This window comes from Pelecanus crispus, chromosome 1 (genome assembly GCF_030463565.1).
Source record: "Pelecanus crispus isolate bPelCri1 chromosome 1, bPelCri1.pri, whole genome shotgun sequence".
Taxonomy (NCBI): domain Eukaryota; kingdom Metazoa; phylum Chordata; class Aves; order Pelecaniformes; family Pelecanidae; genus Pelecanus; species Pelecanus crispus.
In genome coordinates, this window is record NC_134643.1 from 170,365,044 (window position 1) to 170,388,040 (window position 22,997).

Sequence of the window (22,997 nt, forward strand, 5' to 3'; positions counted from 1 at the left end):
GAAAAAACAATCTGATGTGTTTTTTTTTCTATTTCACCATTTTTTCCTTTGTTGTCAGAGAATAGCTATTTTTCACAAATAGAGAAATAAGAACCAAGAGAGTTTATCATGAAGCTCTCAGTAATGTTAGAATGGCTGGCTTATTTCAGCTCCAGAAACCATTTGGGAAAGTGTATTTAAAAGTTTCCAAGAAGATAGAAAAACAAAATTAAAGCAAGTCCTTAGATGAAACTAAATGCAATAGGCAAGGAAGAGTTGTCTTGTATCTCTAATTCTCATGTTTGGGGAATGATGTAGAGAAGGGGAGTGGAGACCATAAAGGTGCCAAGCTTGCATGCCCTCCCTTAGTAGCTTCTCCTTTTACTAGTGCAGATGAGAAGATACTGGGTTAGATGGCTCACTGACAAGAAATGCCAGTAGAACATTTCTTATCAGTGACTCTTCAGATCAGAGTGGAAACTTATATTTTTAAACTGAAATAGAGTTCTCAGCAAAATAACTGTTGGTTTCAATAGAATCGGGTTTTTGTCCTGCAGTTCTGGCTATCTGTGCATATAGATACAGCATGTAACAAAAGAAAATTGTAATCCTTTAAACATATTACAATACTATGATTGTGCAGAACCCTATTGGAATTGACTGGCTTGTAAGCCTTAAATTTAGTAACTCACAGATATGTACATCAGGTACTGAACACCTACTTCTTTAGCAAGCAACCTATTCTTGTTCAAACTTCCCACTTTTTCTATCCAGCATCTAAACAAAAAACCTCACAGCAAGACTAGTTAAGAAAGAACCTAGATTTAGTAAAAAGGGAAAAGGGAAATTATGGTTTATTGGTTTTTAAGCGTATGCACCCAGTTAATATCCCTAAATTATACTGTTTGTGCTTCTATACACTTACTGCAATGCTCACCTGTGGTACTCACAGGTACAAATGGCCCAGCTACTGGAGTCTTATTTCCTATGCTCATCTACCATATGTGAACCTTTTAACTAAATCATTTTTAATAATTGAAATGAGACAGAAAGCAAGTAGTGTTTTGGTGTTGACATGCACTGAGCAATAACATGAATTAACAATTAATCTTTAACATACCGTAAATTAATACTTTTACTACTAGAGTGGTCTTTAGTACTATACTGTATCTATAGGTAAAAGCAGCTTACCTGAATAACATGTTTCAGCTTGTCAATAATTTGACTTATTACAGGATCTGTTCCCTTCACTTTTACTTCTGGGTTTGCAGACTGAGCTTTGATTCCATTGCCAACCACACGATGAGTATAGCTAGTTTAATACACAAACACACACACAAAAATGGTTTAGTGAGTTATTCTACTCTCAGAGAGTCATCTTCTAGTTTGTATTAACTCTCATGGCACCAATATTCTACTTTAATGAGAGGCGTTAAATTTGTGCACATATTTTTCACAGAAAAGAAATACAGCATAATATAAATACTACTTTCCACAAAGTTGTATTATTTATTATAGCTTTAATTTTACTATAAACTTTAAAAAGAAAAGAGTTATCTACATTTTGAAGCAAGAAGCTTTCAGCCCTATGCATGGTTTTTTTGTGTGTGCAAAGACTGTCCTCCATTTTGGTTTTGCTAAATACAAACTGCACGGTGATTGCCTAAATGCATGACATTTCAGGTTTTTAAAACAAACTCTAGATTCTACACACATTGTATGTATAGAACTACACCTGAAATTTTCTAGTGTTTTTGTGAATGCACATGCAGATAGGGTATTTATTGCAGGACAACAACCAAATTGTGCATAACTTATTTAGCATTACATAAAGGAGGCCAAAATGTACTTAATAGGTAGATATGTAAAAAAGAAGCAACAGAAAGCAGATATATGCTCATTCAAGAAAGAACTGCTGTAGTAAGTAGAACATTATTTCTAATATATCAAAACTCAAGATACAGAAACTAAAATTAACCACCTAGCAGAATTCTGTGGCTTATTAAGATGCAAGTCTTCATTCAACTTCCCATGTTGTATGTAATACTCAAGTTATACAAGAAAAACCGAATATCTACCTTCTCATCACAGATACTGTACATTATGCAAATACCCTCCATATGTTAGGTTTTGTCTGCATACTCTGCAAGAGGATAGCTCTATATATCTCTGTCTCAAAAATATTTTGCCAGCTGTTACACTGTAAGAAAAAAAAAAGGAAAGAACCCTATCAGGAATGGAGTAAGGAAATGCCTAATTCCTGACTATTAGATCTGCATATGAGCATAGACAACACAGCATATTCAAATTTTGCAGAATCTGTTTTATGAAAAACATTGAACGTCCTCTTAGCTCTGTAGAAAACCCTCCATGTATGCTAAACAATGAATGTTGTTCATTAAAGCAAGGCTGCCACATAACAGCAATATTTTGTCTTTGATCTTTGCTTAAATATCACCTTAAGTGAGACTGAGGGTATTCTTGAGGAAGCATACACAGATCCAGATACCATTCCTAAAATTATATTGGCCATGCCAATAGATATAAATTAACCCTGTCATACAAAATGAGTCTAAGTTTTCCATAGGTCCCAGAGAGCAAAATTTGCCTTCATGTGTGACAAAACTTAGTAGCTCCTTTAGGCATTACAAGAAGATACTTTTTGAAATACAAGTTCTGCAAAATGCTTGAAAAGTGAACTAATTCTGAGGCTCAGCAAATTTTTCCCCAACTTTTAAGGTATTAGGAGCCAGCAGTCTTTCATCGCTTAATTTCTTTAAAGCATTTTATTTCAGACAGTAAATACTAAAATTCTAGACCTTCTACATGCAGCTCTGCATGTGGTATTTAGGGTAAGGGTACTCTCTATTTCTTCTGCATGCAATCAAGTTCACTGGAAGCAGATGTAATATCAAATTTAAATTCAATTACATATCAAGATATCACAGCAATGATCACCTAGGATTAGTCAGAAGTTAAAGATTCCAGCTTTATTAATTCTTCATTTGAGAAAATAGTCAGCTGTATCCAATAGTGAGGACACACTGTATCAGCTAAAGGGAAATACTAAAAATAATAAGCTCATTACTAAAAGCCATTATAGAACCCTTTACTGATTCACTAACCATACTATTGCTTGGCATAGATGTTAATGATGTACAATCAGGACAGCAAAGCTTAAGGTACTTAATGTGGTTCACTGGAACATGGTAGTTGAAATGAGTTTAAAAAAAATTTTTCATAGCACTGTTGAATACATTGAATAGATGAATGGTTCATATTCTTCACCAAGTGGTATTTTGGTTTATAGCAGACAGCTTTTTGTGCTGTCTTGTAGTGATGGGGCAATTTTCCAGCTTGTAGTGATGGGGTAAAGCTTTTTATAGGGGTGTGCACAAAATCCACAGCCTGCCTGCTAGATTTGGGGAAACATTTAACAGCAATTTGAGTAGGGTCAACAAATCTTCTGGTAGCTTCTGAGTAAAAAAGAAAAAACCCTAAACCTAAAAGCCTTCTCCAAATTTTTCCTCAAAAATCCTTCTTTCACTGTCATTTGTCTAAATCAGAATAGATAAGTCAATATGGAATTCCTTCCTTCCTTCCCCTTTCCAGCTGAACAATACTGCACTCAGCAGATGGACAACTGGTTTAACTTAACATACTGGTTTAACGCAACACAGCAATTTCTCTTCGTATTTTAACACTATTAAAAAAATCTTAAAGGTTATGGCTACCCATTCTATACAGTGCTCCCATTTTGTTTCACAGCATGCAAAACCTATGTTCTCGCTTTCTGTCACTCAGGATTCTTAATTAACACCTTTTTTCAAATGCTGCAAACCCAACTATTACACATTTGTCTGTGAACTGCATAACTATGTGAAAAAGAATATCCCTTCTCTTTTTTTAATTCAATTGATGATACTCATGTCTCTAACCATGCAGGAAGAAATAAGGGGAAGGGTAAGAAGTTGAAGCAGAGGTAACGTGCATCGAAGCAATGACAAGCAGCACACTAGTGCTTGATAATACCACAACTTTAAGTCTATTAGCATTGAACAACTATTAGATCATTAGGTACTGGTAGTAACAACCTCCACATTACTTGTCCTTACTTGCTCTGAGCTGCTTAGCACCCTTCCTTCTACCTTCTTTCTCACTCCTGTCCTTTCTCTCACCTGCAGCCGGCATGATCCTTTCCAGGGCTGACAGAAGAAATGAATCTGGGATTCCACCTACTTTCCACTACCTGCAGGCCTCCTCACCCTCCACAACAACCTTCCCAAGCAGAACAGAGCACCTTTCTACCTAAAACATTAATGTATGCACTGGCTGCCCCCAAAACAGTTCAGACCCTGTTCTGTGAGAACTGACGCATTTCAGCCCATCCTCCTGACATTTTTGTCTGTTACAGGCCCCAGCAGACCCCAAATAACACACAAGGCTACATCCATAGAGAAAGCTTTGGATCCAGGATTGGTATAATCACTACTCATTTCAAAGGCTTCTGGTTTATCCTCAGGTCTACTAGATGTTTACCACATGCCCCAGCTTGATTCTTAAAGGAGTTGCTACTTCTGTCTGTCTCTCCAGAAATCCTTATGCTTTTGAAGTGCTGGGTTATTCAAGCTTTGTGAGGTTTTTACTTCTTTACTTCTTTAATCCTCCAGGTGCTGGATGCCAATTTTCACCCAGGACCATGCCTTATAAAGCATCACCTATGGAAACTAAAGGGGTAAATGACAAAAATTGATTCATTTGGATGGAACAAAAATAATGCAATCCCAATTGGAAGAATGGTTTTCCCCAAAGGTATTGGGTTTGCATGGCAATGTTTTGGTAGTGGGAGGGCTATAGGGGTGGCTTCTGTGAGAAGCTGCTAGAAGCTTCCCCTATGTCTGATAGAGCCAATGCCAGCTGGCTCCAAGACGGACCCGCTGTTGGCCAAGGCTGAGCCCATTGGCGATGGTTGGTAGTGCCTCTGTGATAACGTAGTTAAGAAGGGGAAAAAAATGCTGTGCAACAGCAGTGGGTGGAGAGGAGTGAGAATATGTGAGAGGAACAACTCTGCAGACACCAAGGTCAGGGAAGAAGGAGGGGGAGGAGGTGCTCCAGGTGCTGGAGCAGAGATTCCCCTGCAGCCCCTGGTGAAGACCACGGTGAGGCAGCTGTGCCCCAGCAGCCCATGGAGGCCCACGGAGGAGCAGATATCCACCTGCAGCCCGGGGAGGACCCCACACTGGAGCAGGGGGATGTGCCTCAAGGAGGCTGTGACCCTGTAGGAAGCCCACGCTGGAGCAGGCTCCTGGCAGGACCTGTGGACCCGTGGAGAGAGAGGAGCCCAGGCTGGAGCAGGTTTGCTGGCAGGGCTTGTGACCCCATGGGGGACCCACGCTGGAGCAGTCTGCTCCTGAAGGACTGCACCCCATGGAAGGGACCCATGCTGGAGCAGTTCGTGAAGAACTGCAGACTGTGGGAAGGACCCACATTGGAGAAGTTCATCAAGCACTGTCTCCCATGGGTAGGTCCCCACACTAGAGCAGGGGAAGAGAGTGAGGAGGAAGGAGCAGAGATATGTAAAGAACTGTCCACAACCCCCATTCCCTGTCCCCCTGTGCTGCCTGGGGGGAGGAGGTAGAGAAAATTGGGAGTGAAGTTGAGCCTGGGAATAAGGGAGGGGTGGGGGGAAGGTGTTTTTAAGATTTGGTTTTGTTTCTCATTATCCTACTCTGATTTGACTGGTAATAAATTAAATTAATTCCCCAGGTGAGTCTGTTTTGCCCGGTGACGGTACTTGCTTAGTGATCTCCCTGTCCTTATCTCAACCCATGAGCCTTTTGTCATTTTTTCTCCCCCTGTCCACTTGAGGAGGGGGAGTGATAGAGTGGCTTGGTGGGCAGCTGATGTCCAGCCAGGGTCAAACCACAACACCAAATTTGACAACACTGTCTCTGTGTACCAGTTCACAGCATAAATGTTGAACAACATTTTTCATGTGATGGTGCTTTGCTAAATAATGGTGGTGCCAGTATAGAATCCCCCAAATGTGAATACACTCAACATACTGAAGTATATGAATGCATATATTCACATTTTTTCCTGTTACTGGAAATCCTAACCCCTATTAAATTTGCTTTCACTGCAAGTTGATCTGGCTTTGATCAATTGACATTAAAAACTATCATTTAATTTTGAGTCATGTGTAATTACAGGCTCTGACAAGTCACAAAGCAAGTTGAAACCCCTTTTTCTTTCTTCAGGTGTATAATAAGGCATTGACAAAGCCTTATTAAGTATTACTTTATTGATTCTTATGAAAGTAAGATTATGGAAGTCAACCGCTTTTTGTTTAATCTACTCTACTGCTGCTTGAAATGGTATCTTTTGCATACAAAAATTATAACCTTACTTATATGTTGTTGTTTCATTTTCCACATATCATTGTGTTTAATTAACAAATGTCTATAAATCTAACATCTTCAAACATTTTAATGTGGACTACATGATCTGTCAGAGCTTAATGGGCTATTGGGAATCTGAGCATGGTACACGAAACTTCATCCCTGTAGACTTACATTTATTTACATGCAAAATATGTTTCTATTTAGTTGGGGGAAAAATATAAAAAACTCAGACTCTTGGTTTGAGACACTTCATTCATTATAAAGTTTTAATACAGCATTAATCACTTGCTGTTTCTTTTACTCCTAATGTACAAGTAATGGAAAAAACATTTTAAGGATCCCCACAGAGGTAGCTTGACTTGAGCAAGTGTTGCTCAGATTGGAATCCTGGGGAAAAAAAAGATGACGAATTTCTTGCTAGAGAAGTAATAGACCCACCATCTGTGCTCATTTCTGTGCAAGCATGGTAATGTATCACATCATTTTAATAGGCAGACTTGGTCCCCAAGTACTATTCATTTTCATCAACACTAGCAAAAAAAAACAAGCACCAATATATTTGTATTCTATAAACAGGTTTTAAAATGATGAATAACAAGGTGCCCATTTTCTGAGCTCAATATATGAATATTCATATAAATTTCATATTACTTTCTATTGTAGCTATGAATACAGTTGATGGGTTTTACATTTGATTGTATCAATATCTATGTTAAAAGAGAAGATCATGCTCTATTGGCTATCACTGATTTCTTGGTACATGCAGCTGGAAAAGCTATTAGAAGTAATGAATACATTAATTCTCATAAGAATCAGCCATTTTGGACATGGTGCTTAAGACAGACCTGTACCTCTATATCCCTCCAACACAAATAATACAAACTATATTGTGATGACAACAAATACTGATACATCATATTTATTGTCAGCAATTGATCATGATTTTCCATCCCTTCATACTAGCTTTGTGGAGTAACATTGGCACATAATAGATAAAACAGAGTAAGAAATCAATGCTAAAAATGGGTCTGAGCCATAAAGTTTTCATCTAGATCCAAACCTCTCCAGAGTTAAACTGCCACTGTTAATAGTGTTTTGCTTCAGACCTGTTACTCTATGAATTTACTGCTACTTATCTCTGCTATTACTTCAGTATGAAGAGAACACAAATTCTTGGTTAATAATACGTTAGTTTCAAGTAAAGCCAACCTTATTTAGGGCAGCCTTTCATACAGCTGATAAAGAACTCTTTTAAGAAACCAGTTATCTAACTACAAAAAGAAGAAACACATGAATTATGGAAACAAACAGGGAAAATTTTCAGTTGAAAAAATCTATTTCAAATTTCAATTAGAAATTTCTGCAATTTGTAAAAGCGGAACAGATGTGCATTAGAACCAGGTGCACGTTAGAACCAGAACTCAAACAGAAATACATTGAAGTTCAGAGCTACATCCAGACTAATATTTGTAAATAGTACAATCATTTCAGTTGAATCTCATTGTAACTAATAGTGAAAATGCTTACATCTTTCCTGGGGAACCATGCAGAGCTGGACAATTGGACCTAGTGGGAACAGGTACTGCTGAGCTTGCTAGGTGTTTCAAGACCTTAGCCTAAGCTTGAAGAGTCAATAGTTTTGATAGGTGGTAAGGGTGGGCATGATTGAAACCTGCAGTGCAGATAGCCCATTGCGCAACATAGGCGACAGAGCTATCTTCAACATCCATTCCCAGATACCCATTCTGGAATTCTGGACTCTTTTTTCCAATCTGCGACTCTTTTTTTGGTTGGTTTGATTAGCCTGTTTTGCCCACTTACAACCTGAAGTTAAACACTGAAGCAAGGAGCAGTACTTTCTAATGTGGTTGTAGAGGCACAACAGCATGGCTTCTGGATCACAGCAGCATGGCATAGCCCTGCCACTTAAGAACACGAGTAAAGGAGGTCACACACCCCGTAGGCTTACAGTGAGTCTGAGGGACATACAGACAGTGCATTAATTCACTGGAGTTGGAAAGCTGATACATCAGTAAAGGGAAGTTAGGAGGGAGACACACTTAAGATAGAATTGTTTCTGATAATCTGACATAAAGTACCTCAATTTCATGATTTACAAAGAGCGGCATCTTAACAGGTATATAAAAAAAAAACCAAAAACCACCAAAAAAACCCCACCAAAGAAAACCTAACCAATGGTTAAATAGAAATGTTAGGCTGCTGGCAATTACAAGTTACAAGCAAGCACCTGTATTTATATAGTCTCACTGTGTTTAAGAATGGTAAGATAGCACAGTGTGCCCACTACCTTTTGTTTTATTTCAGACTCAGGATATGATTTTTAATAACTCCTTCTGAGCTTGCTTGCCTTATGATTGCTGATAATTGCTGGTTTACAGCTGCTATTGCTAGCATACTCATCACTGCTGGGTATTTCAAAATTCTGGGTAACTGTTAATTGAGAAATTAACAATTACCTGAATACTAGTAAAAATTAAACAAGCGCAGCAACAAATGAGTAAGAGTGTTTAGTGGTGCAAATTTTAATTAACAAAGCTGAACAAATCAAAGAATCACTGCAACCATAAAAAACGCTTGGAGCTTAGACAGGTGTGTTGACTGTTTTTGTCTAGTCTTACATAGTTTTTTAAGAGTAGATATTGCAAAGTTAGCCTCAGAAAATTTGTCAAAAATATCTTATACCTAGTTTTCAAAGACAGTATTTGTAGTAATTCTAGGACAGATTCCATTTCTTCTAGACATTTTCAATACTTTTTAACTGATCAACATCTATTTTAAAAGAAAATAAAATGTCTTTGAATTTTTCAATTAGAATTTATTTTTACATCTGTAATTTGGTATATATTTGAAAAAACCTGATTGCATATGCACTTGTTAAATTTACAGAAAATGTTAAGTGTGGAAAACAACTGAGTAAAACTTGTGTTATTTGTGTTTCAGACAAAAATATGTTCCTGTAGTCATTTAATCTAAAACATGTCTAATAAAAGATATGTGTTTAATTTTTCATCATTGACCAGACTTGCTTTGTTAAAGGAAAAAACACCAGGTCAGCCTTTGGCCTTTTCTACACTTGAAAAAGAAGTGACATGTCTTTGAAATACTCCTTTTTAAATAGATATTTCATTAAAAACTTGCTTATTTGGAATTAGGTTCACAGGAATAAGACAAATCACACTGAAGTATGTAATAAAATAACTATTACAGAGCCTTTCAGAATATCTCTTCTAATGAATTTCCAAGTGTGACCTAGACCTTTGTTATTTTGTAAAGCACAAGATCTATCATCTCAATAATTTCCATTATGTTCTAATCCTACAATTGCTCTTCTGAAGCTCAAAAAAACCCAACAACCCTCATGATCTTAATTTGAACACCAAAATTTTTGAGAGGATTTTATATATAGCAGTTGGAAGTCAGTTCATCATAGATTTGATGTTAGCTGTGTCTTCGAAAAATAAGTAGTTAATAAGCAATAAGAAGCACTAATGGAATAACTAGATGTCCTGAAAGCTTCATTAGGCAGAAAGGTCTCCCTCTGGAGACTTCCAAAAGCACCGACTTCTCTCCAGTTGCTATGTGTGGAACATGTATTTAGAAGGATTGTTTTAATAAGCACCTGAAATTCGGTAGAGGGTGTGTGTCTGTTAAGTAAGACTATCCTTTTTACAAAGAATGCAACTTCTACTGAAGTGAAAACTACTAAAGCTAAATATTCATCTTTAGAAGAAATGCCATAATCTACACAGTTAAAATTCATGTTTTGAAGCTTTCTTCTAGAACAGTAAATAAATTCTGATCACACTTAAAATTGATCAGTAGCACAGTTGTGACAGTTTTGAAATACACCAAATTTGTCTGGATCTGCATTAACTTATTAAGGTAATCTATTTCAAACTAAGGTTATAGAAAACATTTTTTAAATATGATCTTTTCCTGATGATTTTCCTTCTTCCTTTTCTTGGACATCATCTGAATGAAGTAGTCCACATTAACTCAAAGAATTCTAGAACAATTCTGCCCAAATGTTATGAAAGCTTAAATACATTTCCCTGTAACTACTGTTATTTCCTACTGTAAAGAAAATTTCTATATGATGTTATCAATGTCAGAGAATTTTGTTTTGTTTTGCTTCAAAATCTAATCTTTACACTGTTGCAAAGTTTAAGAACTTTTGAAGAATTCTCACTTGAAAGTTAGTGAAAGTTAGTCTTCTTGTCAATTAATGGTAACCACTGTAATAGTTATCTATGTGTATATATCTCAGCAGCATGTTGCTAAATTCCACAGACACTATTCTTACATGTGATGCAAAATGAACGCCACGAAGAATAAGACAAAACACCCCAGAGAGCAGCTGTGTTGTGCCAAACAGAAACTTAAACTCTGTCAAGCATCACACACTAGTGTGGGGAATTCCTCACTCCAGCAATGTCCAAATTCTCCACAGAGGCAAAAGAAAAAGCATCTGAGAGGGAGCTACTATCAATCTGTAATGCACCTTAACAAATAAATGTGTTTTAGTAATTGCAAGCTCTGCTGAAATGGACTGAAGGTGAGCTTTGAGACAGATATTTCATTTAAACTAGCTGCCTTGGGTAACTCATATGTTTAAAACTGAGAAAGTAAATTCTTATTACATTAGAAAATAGCTAAATATTAGACATATGCAAGCATACTAAATCTAGATAAATAAGGACATCTCCTTTTTGTAGTATTCTTGAAATCTTCTTATAACCTTGATAATTCTACCTTCATTTAATGATGGAGCAATGAAACGACAGATATTAATTATCATAAACAAGCACGAAAATGTTTATAGCAGATAGGTGGAAAAACAAAAGGAATTATCTTGGAAAAACAATTCAAACAACTTGGAAACACAAAGCTGTCAAGCCTAAAGTTCAGAAACCTGCTCCCCCTATAGGACACTGAAATATCTTTTCTTGGAAATGGGAAAAAGGGCCATGTAACTATGGCGTTATGTAGGACACCAAACCTTGGAGATAGAAGCCTGACATTTCATATTTTGTCCAACGTAATCCTTCAGTGCACAAACCAAAGTATCCTCTAGGAGCTTGGAATGTACCTGATAATTTTGGGACTTATATCTGACACAATGCTGGCACAGTCAATATTTACCTTACAGCCACATGGGGACTACACCACTACAAATCACGTCAAAGGTGCACTCTCACAATCCATTCTTTGTTACTGAGTGGTTTGTTTTTTCTGAGGTAATTTATGGAAAATTAGCACAAAATAACACTTACGTTACGGTGAAGGACTATCAAGGAGATAATATACATGAGTATCATTATCAACAAAAGAAAAGAAAGTCATTCAGCAAATAAAGGTCAAATGAAGGAATCAACCTAAGTCTCTGTGCAATGCCAAGCGTGAAATGCTATTTCAGCAAATTCACTGACATGAGCCACTCGATAGATCTTTTCCTGTTTATTCTAAACAATGAAATTCCCTGTGGCGGTGAAGCTGCTTTTCACTGGCCCTCTCTGTTGGCAGAGTACACTCAGAGTTAGCAAAAGATTGGTGGATTAATAATAAATCAATGTAAGTGGCCAATCCATCTCTGTGGCTTTGGATTCATTATATCATCCTAATTTATCTAAATGTGCATGAATGATGATGCTGCAAACTAGGAATCGATGACACTTATCACACACATGATGCTTTTCATCTTAAATGTTTTATGACTCCTATGTGCTTGATATTCATTTTGTGGGGTGGTGTTTGGTTTGTTTTGTTTTCACAGATGAAATTTTTCATCCAATCCATTCTTGTTTTCAATACTGCAAAATCCTAGAGAATATAACATTATCTTGAGGAGATACAAAGTGTAATTCTCTCCTCATTCAAACCATTTTTACACTTATGCAAGCATACTTACTTCACGTACATCTGTGTGGGAGGAAAATCAGTCCCCAGCTGTATTACTATACAATTTGGATTGGTTTCATTTTTATACAAAAGATATCAGGCATTTTACTGAAAAAGAGTTTTCTCACCAACTGGAAGTTTGTTCAAGAACTAACCTGTAACTCTTTTCTTATTTTGCAGCTTTATTTTTCACAGCACCTTTGCTGGATGCGTGTGTATTACCTGATTTGCAAAATACCTGCATTGCCTCTTCTCAGAGTGCAGTGAAACAGCTTATGTGAAGAGCAAATACAGAGTTATGGATCACAAGCTCTACAGAATGCTGTATTCTATTAAATAATGGAAGCAAGCATTACAGTATAATGCGTTATGTGCTAGTGTTACTTAATCTTTATGGGAAATCGAGTGCTTTCTAGAATGCTGTACTTTACCGATTACAGTTGAGTAAAGGTTTAATTCCGTACTGGTCCTTAACTAGCCTTATATCAAAGATAAATATGGTTGCTTTAACCTTTGACATTTCTCACCCTCCATGAGAGGCATGATGGGTAATCTTTAAAGTATTTCAGAATAAGTCACAAAGAGTATGGGCTTCAAATAAAGTCATATTCAAAGACAGTGGCATATGCATGAAGAACTCTAATTTCAGAAGCCACTTGTAGCAGAGTAATCAACTGAAGTGCCTTGAGAAGTCTGAAGGGTTGTCTCTGAAGCCACTAGGAAGGTATTTGAACTGGCTTATTGAGACATGTATCCTTCATTTCAAATTTTGTTAGACAAAATCATATCAGTGTCACAAAAGCATATTTTAGATGTACATTCTTAATATCAGACAGAATAGGAATAATGTAAACACGGTATACAAAGCACATCATGGTACAGGGGACATAAGAAAGGGTAAAAACACATTCAAGAATGTTTCAGTGTTTTCCACATTGCAGCCTAATGGTTCTTGCATGCATGTATGATGTAGCACCATCAAGGCCAAGGTGGATGGGGTTTCGAGCGACCCAGTCTAGTGGAAGGTGTCCCTGACCATGGCAGGGTGGCTGGAACTAGATGATCTTTAAGGTCCCTGCCAACCCAAACCATTCTACAATTCTATGATTCTATGATCTTTTAATGTTTCTTTAAAAAGATGAACTCATTCTTCAACCTTTGTGTGTACAACCAATAAATATATGAGCTAAGAAAGCCTTCATAGCTAATATTAAATTCTTTAAAGACAGGGGTTGCATTGGAGGCCTAAGAGCTTTAATAAACTTTTGGGTTTCCCTTTCTTCTCAACCACCCCTTTTTGTGTCTTCTTTTTACAAATTTCACTTATCACATTGAATGATTGTTTTCTTTTAGATATAAATGAGTGGATGTAAATGCATTTATTTTCTCTTCAGTGGATAAAGGTTCAGGAGACAACAATAGTAAAAATATTTTTTACAGAAGGATAGAGAAGATTGTATTTCCAAGTCCTAATAAAAATAATTAGTTCACTTTTATTATCATGTGAATCTCTGTAATTGTTCTTTGTTTTGCTCCATTGTGATAAAATTACAATGAAAATATGGTAGTGACTCAGTTTCACCTTCCTCCCATTCACCCATATCTTAATAACATAGAGACTTCAGACAAATATGAGTTTTCCCCTGAGAATGCCCCCTTAAGAAGAAGGAAGATGACAAAATTACTATCAATTGTATTCCACTTACCTATCTTTAGTTATTTAAAAAGAAGGCATCTATTACTTAAGCATCTATTGCTTAAGCTTCCCCTACACAGTAGGGGAAGAGAAAGAAAAGTGAGAGAAGGACCTCTTGAGGGAAATACAGCACCTACTGTAGGATGAAATGATGACTTGCCATCTCCATTGGACATGCCTCTTAGACAACTAGTCTAGACACAATACCGAACTTTAAAATAACTAAACTGAAATGAGATTGCATTAGCCTTGGGGTACTCATTGCTGAAGTCATAAGCTTCCTGCAGCAAGCCTATTATTCCCTCTGGTTTTCAGTTTTCCATTTGTAAAGTCATCATAATTCTTACTTATCTGTATCATGGAAGATACTATGAAAAGACAAGAGTTAAATATTACGGTGTGTCTAGCTAGTGCAGTAATGGGAACTATATACCTGAGCATCAGTAAGATATCAAAGAACTTTGCATTTTTTCTGGAACATGCAGTTCAGTGCATTCTAGAAAACAGTGCAGCTGCTGACAAGCTTTTATCTTCTTTTTTGTTCCTAAAGAAGTTAAAATTATTTCATTTAATGAAATATTCAGTAGATCCTGACAAATTAAAGGACAAAACTTATGATAAATTTATACAGATTATAATGGACTGCTGGAATCTAAAGCTCCTCCTAAGAAAAGAAGGGTTCCACTTTCTTCCTTTGGCATAGGAAAGAGAGGAAGTCTATTGTCTAGTGTAAATTTGGAAGCTCTGTGTGACTGCCTAGTATGCAGTCTGAAGGGAGAATCAATCTAGACAAGGCTATTCTCAGAGATTTGATTTTTAACTTCACTTGTGATATTGCCTTGGTTACAGAAATTAATGTCAAGTAAGTAACAAGGTGTTCAAGAATAATGCAAGTCAAACAGGCTATCTTCCCTATGGGAAAAGCTGTGAAAAGAAGACAAGAAGATGGGGTCAAAGTATTGCCAAAACTGTTCTTCAGGGAAACAGCACCCTGCAGAAAGTATTACATGTATGAAAATATTAAATGAATCTTGCGTTGCAAAATATACATAATTCCTGTGTATATTTATATATTTTTATGTGTATGTACATACACATATATATGTACAGACGTACATTTCTGTTATGATCTACATACTGAGCCAAACTTAAGTATCTCTGCCCTGTATCATAGACCCTAATGAAATTATCAGAATTTTAATGAGCAATGACTGGATTTTAAAAGCATTATAATAATGATGACCTTCACTGAGAGAAAAAAACATGCTTCAGTATCATGGGACTTGGGAAAGTAGGGTTTCACTTGTGTCTCTACATATTCCTGATTGAACAAGCAACTGGAAACTAGCTAGGTTTTCAACACTACAAGAGTGTTGCAGTGACGTTTTAGTCATAAGTTTTAGGTCATTGGCTGATGTCAGGAAAACCACAGCCTGATTTCTTATCCAAAATCTCTGGAGAGAGAGCAGTTTAAGCAAGCCATTCACAATCGCCAGCACAGTCAGTTTTGGCAAACAGGAATTAATAAGTTTCTTGAGCTAAACATCATTTTATCTTTATCAATACACACAAATGTCAAGCTGCCTAAAAATTATTTCTCTTCACTGGGCTGTTTTTTATAAATTCTGTTGAGTCTGTGGAATTTACTCTACTTCATTGTCAACTGAGATGATTAAACATAATGATTCAGGTGACTGATGTGCCTCAGATTTATTCCATGCTGTAACACAAGAAAGCACTGGATACAGGAAACTCTCCTCTCTGTTGACGGAGCATTAGTCAGTGAGTCACATCAGTGGGTCATTCATTTATAGACTAATTTGGCCAGAGAGAAAAAGGACTGCGGTTTGTTGTCAATAGTTGGGGAGGAAATGGAGAAAGATAAAGGTTCAAATATCTTTATACAAAGGTACATATTCTTTGTTTTACAGTTACTGGATAAAATGATGAAATATTCATGACAGCAGAAACTGTGACTTTGACATCTAGTTCCTGTCAAGCCATCCCAGTCATTAGCCTAGAGTCCCATGGTCATTCCTGCTATGTTTTTTCAGCTCAAGGATCTCGAATTAATCCATAGAAACTGAAGAAATATCAGTGGGACAGACTGAGAGCTGCCTTTTCTGATGCCTGCATATATCACTGTGGATTTTGAGACAAGCAGTGGTCCTAAACCCACAGGCATTAGAAATGACCCATATTCCCTACCTTGGTGGCATTCTTCTAACTGCTGAATTAAAGGAAGCAGGAAACTACCTTTTCAACAGTGCCAAATCCTCCTCAGTTTTTTGCTGGTTTTTTTTTTTTTTTTTTTAAATGCATCTTAATCAGTTACACGTGCTCTGGTAACACTTAACAGATTGCATATTGCATATAAAACAGACAAATCTTTTAAAACGTGAAGCCTAAAGAGGTTGATGCTTGAGCTAGAATTCGTCTGTTCCACACTCTTATCCCTGAAATAGGTTTTTGATAGCCAAGGATGAAACAGAACTTGGCAAATGGTTTAAAGAGTATGTGCCATATAAAGGGAAGCAATAAATAGATGGAGCAAAATGAAGAGCCATGCACACTTCTGATATATGGAGGGGTGGACTAGAAACTGAGGAATAAAACAAGAGTAACTCTGAGGGATCAGGCTGTATCAAAGAAGCAAGACAAAGTGAAATTCATGGAGATTTTTGAAAACCAGGATGATACATTTCATCATTACGGATTTGTATCTGAAGAGTAAAAATGAAGGGAAAAGAAAAGTAGAATTTTGAGTCCTTAATATAAGGTATTCAGGTTATCAGAGCACAAATATAACCATATTTAGTTTGTGTTCCTGGCAAATATCCCTTCCACCCCTCCAAGTCTCTAGCTTATACAGTGAGATACGAAGTTCCATATATTATTTGTTGGCCTGGAGGCCAAGGTATGGGTCAGCAGTAATATATGGCTCAGAAGCAATTGTTTTGGTATTAAAAAATGAGATTGCTAAAGGAGTTGACCTTATTATTCTAGAATTTTGATAAGTGCCACTTTAGACTCATTTCAAATAATACATAAGCAGCCCCAATTTAGCATGTAACTTTTTTTATTATTTTGTAGTGCTTAAAATGAACATAATATCATTTCTCTATGAATCTAAGTGATAATAATCTCAAGGAGTACTCTGTCTTCACTTTATTGAAAGTCTGATGTGACTAAATCAGCTGTCGATAGAATCCACTGAGATGGACAATAAACTGTAAGGGAGATATTCAGTATCTTGTAATAAACTGAATTGACCATCAGTAACATTTCAGAATCTGTCTAGAATATACAGTTATTTAGGAATACATCCCTTTTTGTTAGCAAGTATTTCTTAATAGAAGATAATGTATCTGCAGCTTCCCTGAAAAAGACCTGGGGGCTGACACCAAGTTGAATGTGAGACAGCAACATACCCTTGCTGCAAAGTGGGCTGCATCAGGCTTGTTGTCCCAGTGACAAGTCAAGAGGCAGCGGGCACAAACGGAAACACAGGAGGTTCCCTCTGAACTTCAGGAAACACTTTTTTACTTTACCAAGCACTAGCACAGGCTGTCCAAGGAGGTTGTGGAGTCTCCATCCTTGGAGATATTGAAAAGCCATCTGGACATGGTCCTTGGCAACCGGCTCTACGTGGCCCTGCTTGAGCAGGAGGGGCTGGACCAGATGACCTCCAGAGGTCCCTTCCAACCCAAAGCATTCTATGATTCTATGATTCTATGATCCCTTCCAACCTCAACCGTAATGTGATTATGTGAATGTGTATTTACTGATTTTTCACTTCTTGATGTTGAATTGTGTATTACATTCTTCACAGTGTTACTCATATATACAGTTCTTCATTATTGATCAGTAATCTTCAGACCAATCATTGCAACCATGTGGTAATTGGGAATTCCCAGGCAGAAAAAATATTTTTTTGTGTACATAAATTCTATTTCAGATTAGAAGTAAAAAAATTGTAAAAAAATGTAGGCTTTCTATGTTATTAACAAAAGATTTTTTTTTCTGAAAATTGTGGGCCTGCTGCAAACTACTTGGCTACTTTGTTCTTAAATCAGACAGTCAGAAAGTTGAACGGTCCATTCACAAATTAGATCACTTTATAGTTTATTCTGCTCAGTGGATTTCAGCAGAAAATAATTTTCTTAAATAGTAGAGTGGGATGCTAAAGAGCCTAGGAACTTTGCTTTCTTGTAAACTGCCAGGCAAGTTCCAGATCAGGACCTACCTACAATGGAATTATTTGTTTCGTAGAGTAGCATCCTTGTCAGAGTAGAGTGACTACTTTGGAGCTGGGAGGTCAACAGCATACAAAAATGGCCTGTCAAACCACAGATGCAAAGAATACCCCAGAGCCCCACAAATCAGAAGACAGAACAGAAAGCTGGTCAGGGCAACAGGGTTTCCAATGGACTAGATCACAAAGAAAAAGATTAGGAGCCTATGAATGTTTCATTTCTGACAAACCATCTTTCTCCTATAGAAAACCATTTCATCAGACAACATTGGTTCTTACTTACCTGTTGTTAATAACAAACATATTAGCATATCAACTAATTTGCAATTCTGTGATAATGAATAGTAATTGAGATGTATAAAGATCTTGGTGAACAGGTTCCACAAAGCAGAAAATTTTAGTGCCAGCTCTCTAATATGCCTTCAGTGTTGGCCATTAAGTGGGCCAGACTCTGTGGATGAACTAAGAATAAGTTCTTTGGCTGCAGTTCAATCAGACATTCAAATACTTGAAGTTCAGTGTTAAGCACAACTCTTAAATTCTCCTTAAATTATCTTAAACTCTCCTATATGCTGTCAAACTCTACCTTAAGCCCTCCAGCAAAAGCAGATGTGAGGTTTGATTCAATCCATCCAAGCTGAAAGCAGTTTTCCTAGTGGTAGTAGTGGTAGTAAAGACTGACAGCAAGTTCTATATCTGAGATTAAAAAAATCTCTGAACCCAAAAGCATCACTGATATATAATTCTCAGTTTGTTCTGTAAATATACTGAGGATCTAACTAGAGAGCAACTACACAGAAGGAATTAGAATAAATTCACCAAAAAAAAAAAATCATATTCAAATCATATTTCTGTTCAGAATCCCTGGAAGCCCTTAATCTCAGGCTTGTTCTCAGAACTGCAGGGTGTATACTTTTGGGAAAATATCTACATTTGTGTGCTAGTAATATGGTCCCTGTCTCAAGCTCCTAAATACTTTTTTCAAGAAAGTAAGTTAACAGTACATATTCTCTGCTTGTATTTAAGGTTCTCACTGTGAATAAATCTACCAAATAACTTTCAGAGTAACTAGTAGAAATTTAGAAAACTTCATACTATGGATGCAGTAATTTTCAGAATGCAAATATGAGATAAGAAAGTCTCATTTCTGATTCATTCTCTGAGTGTGATTTCAAAACTGCTCCTTGAGGAAAACCTTTGTCCCTCAGAAAAACTTCACTTTGGATTCCACATTTTTTCCTCCAAAAGTTCCCCAAAGCTTCTGGTTATTACTTAATTTTGATACTTTTGAATATACTTCATAGAGATCTGAATTGTAACTTCTAGTTCTGTTCAGACATTTATTTATTTGTCCCAGATGGCTAATTCTACTTTTCTAAAAACATGTTCTCCTCATTCCTGCTCATGAGTCTGTTCTGCATTTTATACCTGGAAATAAATATGTTTTGTTTATTTCAGGCCACCTGGTCTTCTTTCAGTGCATGCTGCACAGCCACACTGGCATAGCCTTGAAATTTTTCTGTGAGATATATTCTCATCTTGTCTGAATAGCATGGTATTGCTTGCCTCTTTAAAGATACCCAAAATTCAGGATAGCAGTATTGTCGTATTTTAGTTCTTAGTAGTAGCTGAGGACAAATCCCATCTTGTCCCCCAAATTCCTATCTGTAGCCCTGAAAGCTTATGGAAGGTTTACCTTCCAGATCAGATTTTGCTCCTCACTAAAAATCATGCTGGCATTGTTCTTTACCAGACTGCTGGCACACTCTTCCTGGGCATTGACTGAACAATTTGTAAGAACTTAAGATTTTTCACCTTTTCTTATAGCCAAAGGACATTTCTTCTCATTTCTTGAGGACTTTAGTTCATTGTCATATCTTGTTAAATGATAGAGGTTTGTGACCAATTGCTGGCTGTAAGCCCAATGGCACTTTCAGGTTTTGTGGCCACAAGTACTAAGGATGTACTCTCCCTAAAGAAGGCTGGCTATGCCCACATTACACAGAACTTGAAACTAGAGCCTCTTTTTGGTCTGTTGAGACCCTGTGGTCCCTTACCATTTTGTGTGATTTTTAAAATAAGACTGGCTGAAACACTGTGAGTACTAGCTGGCAACCTGACAGAGAGGTATTTTCATTGCATGAAACCAAGGGTATGCAACAGAGGTACCATGAGGGTACCTGGAGGCATTATCTTTTAGGAATGGTTCCTGGAGTGAACTTTGTCATATACTGTGCATAGCATTGAGTGGTTCAAAATAAAGCCAGAGTGGGCTAACAAGTTAGCCATTAGGATGAACCATGACAGTGCTCAGGCTTGCTGTCTAGACATCTTTTTCTTAATGGTGTGAATGTACTCCAGTTATTTTCCTAGTAACTTCTTACTATTTGATGGCCTCTGTAGACTGATAGCTCCATCCAACTGTTTCTTCCTGTCTTTGTCCCACTACCCACCAATACAGGTCTTTCAGACAAGGTTAATGCATAATGCAGTCATGGTGCGTGAAAAAAAAATACTGCATTTTAGACTACTTCAGTTGCTGTTTCCATGCTTCTTCTCCTGCTTGGAGCTTCTGTCTGATTACATTTACCTACTGCTGTGCTTTCCTCTTTAAATACAGTGCTACTGACAGTTTTTCTTCTCTCTCTGGGGGCTAGAACTATTGCATAAGCGGGCCTTAGCCCCACCGTCTTAAGGTTATTCTTCAGACTTAGGGGTTTCCTCCACTGAATTTATATTTTCCTTAGGAGACTGTAGTATGCCAATGTAATACCTGTTGAAACAACAGTATTCAGGACACTTAAAAATATTTGTATACAAATGAAAAAATACTTTTGTCTTCCTTGAGCATCCTCCTTATAGCTTAAGGCCTCATTCAACTAATTATACAAAAGACATTTTAATATCAGGTGGATGAAAGCCTAAAACACCAACATGAGTTATTAGGGAAACTTTATCACAAGTACTGTGAAGCACTGGAAATAGGTTCTGGAAAAGTAGCAGAGTTCCCATTTGTGATCTGATGCTGGCAATCCTGTGCTGCCATGAGTCTGCTGTAAACACTCTAACAAGGCTTGGAAGCAGCAATTTCATCTGAACTGCTGAGCTCTACACACAAGACAATAAGGCAACATTCTAATGTGCCCTTTATTGTAAGAATTATAGTAATGCAGTCTATTATTTCAACCTTTTTGGCTACTTCCTACTTAATTTTGAGTCAGTATTGGGATGTATTTTTCATCAGGATATATCTTTCCAGCCAATGTAGAAGGAACACAGCAAATAAGTCACAGAAAGAACACCTGGTTCAAAGTATTCAGGACATCTCAGAAATATTCATTACTCAGGTCATTGATTTTGCTACTTTGTTTTCAGAATAGGACTGAGTCATCAAATGGCACTGAAGAATTTTTGAAGCTTGTAGCATTCACAGAGAGCAGTATTAATGCAAACTGTATTTTCTGTCATAATCAAGACCCAATCTTATGCTCTTCATTCAAAGGAATTTTCAATTTAAGTCCTGATCTTTCATTGAGTCTATTCAAAGAGGACTCTCTCCAGGTAGATAGTGGAAAATGCAGACCTCAATTGCAAATAGGATTATTGTCCTGGTTTCGGCTGGGATAGAGTTAATTTTCTTCCTAGCAGCAGGCATAGTGCTGTGTTTTGGATTTAGTAGGAGAAGAATGTTGATAACATGCTGATGTTTTTAGTTGTTTCTGAGTACTGCTTACGCTAGTCAAGGACTTTTCAGCTTCCCATGCTCTGCCAGGCGCACAAGAAACTGTGAGGGGGCACAGCCAGAATAGTTGATCCAAACTGACCAAAGGGCTATTCCATACCATATGGCGTCATGCTCAGTATATAAACTGGGGGGGGGTGGCTGGGGAGCAGCGATCGCTGCTCGGGAACTGTCTGGGTATCGGTCAGCGGGTGGTGAGCAATTGCATTGTGCATCACTTGCTTCGTGTATCATTATTATTATTATCATTATTATACTGTTACTATTAGCATTACTATTTTACTTTATTTCAATTATTAAACTGTTCTTATCTCAACCCAGGAGTGTTTCTCACTCTTACTCCTCCGATTCTCTCCCCCATCCTATCAGGGTAGGGGGAGTGAGCGAGCGGCTGCGTGGTGCTTAGTTGCTGGCTGGGGCTAAACCACGACAATTATTTTTGTAATATCATTGTTTTGGACATCTTAGATACATATTGAAATAAAGAGATACCGATATATCCTGATTTTTTATTTATTTATTGGAGGTCTTTTAAATGTAGTTGCAATATTATAAAACAGAAGATATAACAGGAATTTACTAAACAGCCTGTGATATTATTAAACAAGTGTGTTGCCCACCAAGACAGGGGTATGCATGTCCTGCCCTGGGACCCCAACTCTTTTTGTCTTAGGTGAATTTTGACAGATGTCACCCAAGTTTATGAAATCAAAGCCATTGTTCAGATGGTGAGTAATTTCAAACTCCTTTAGTTATCCTGCTTTAGATCTTCTACCTCAACTGTGTTTCCAGGAGCTTAATCCTCAGCAGAGGCAGCAGGGCAGGTACTATCAGCGCCTTTGAACACTCTAAACTCACTTTGGCAATGTTTAAGAAAGAAGCATACACAAAAAAAATTAGAATAGAATAGAATAGAATAGAATAGAATAGAATAGAATAGAATAGAATAGAATAGAATAGAATAGAATAAAAGTTGGAAAAGACTGCTTAGATTATCTAGTC

The 22,997-nt window shown here is 37.1% G+C and overlaps 1 protein-coding gene across 1 annotated transcript in view; it reads right to left on the reverse strand.

Moving 5' to 3' along the window:
- The window catches only part of GPC5 (glypican 5), a 778,126-nt gene that overhangs the window by 502,611 nt on the left and 252,518 nt on the right, over positions 1-22,997 (reverse strand). Inside the window, exon 6 of the mRNA XM_075726418.1 lies at positions 1,171-1,291. Within this exon, the coding sequence (XP_075582533.1) occupies positions 1,171-1,291 (121 nt within the window). The remainder of the gene's footprint in view (positions 1-1,170; positions 1,292-22,997) is intronic.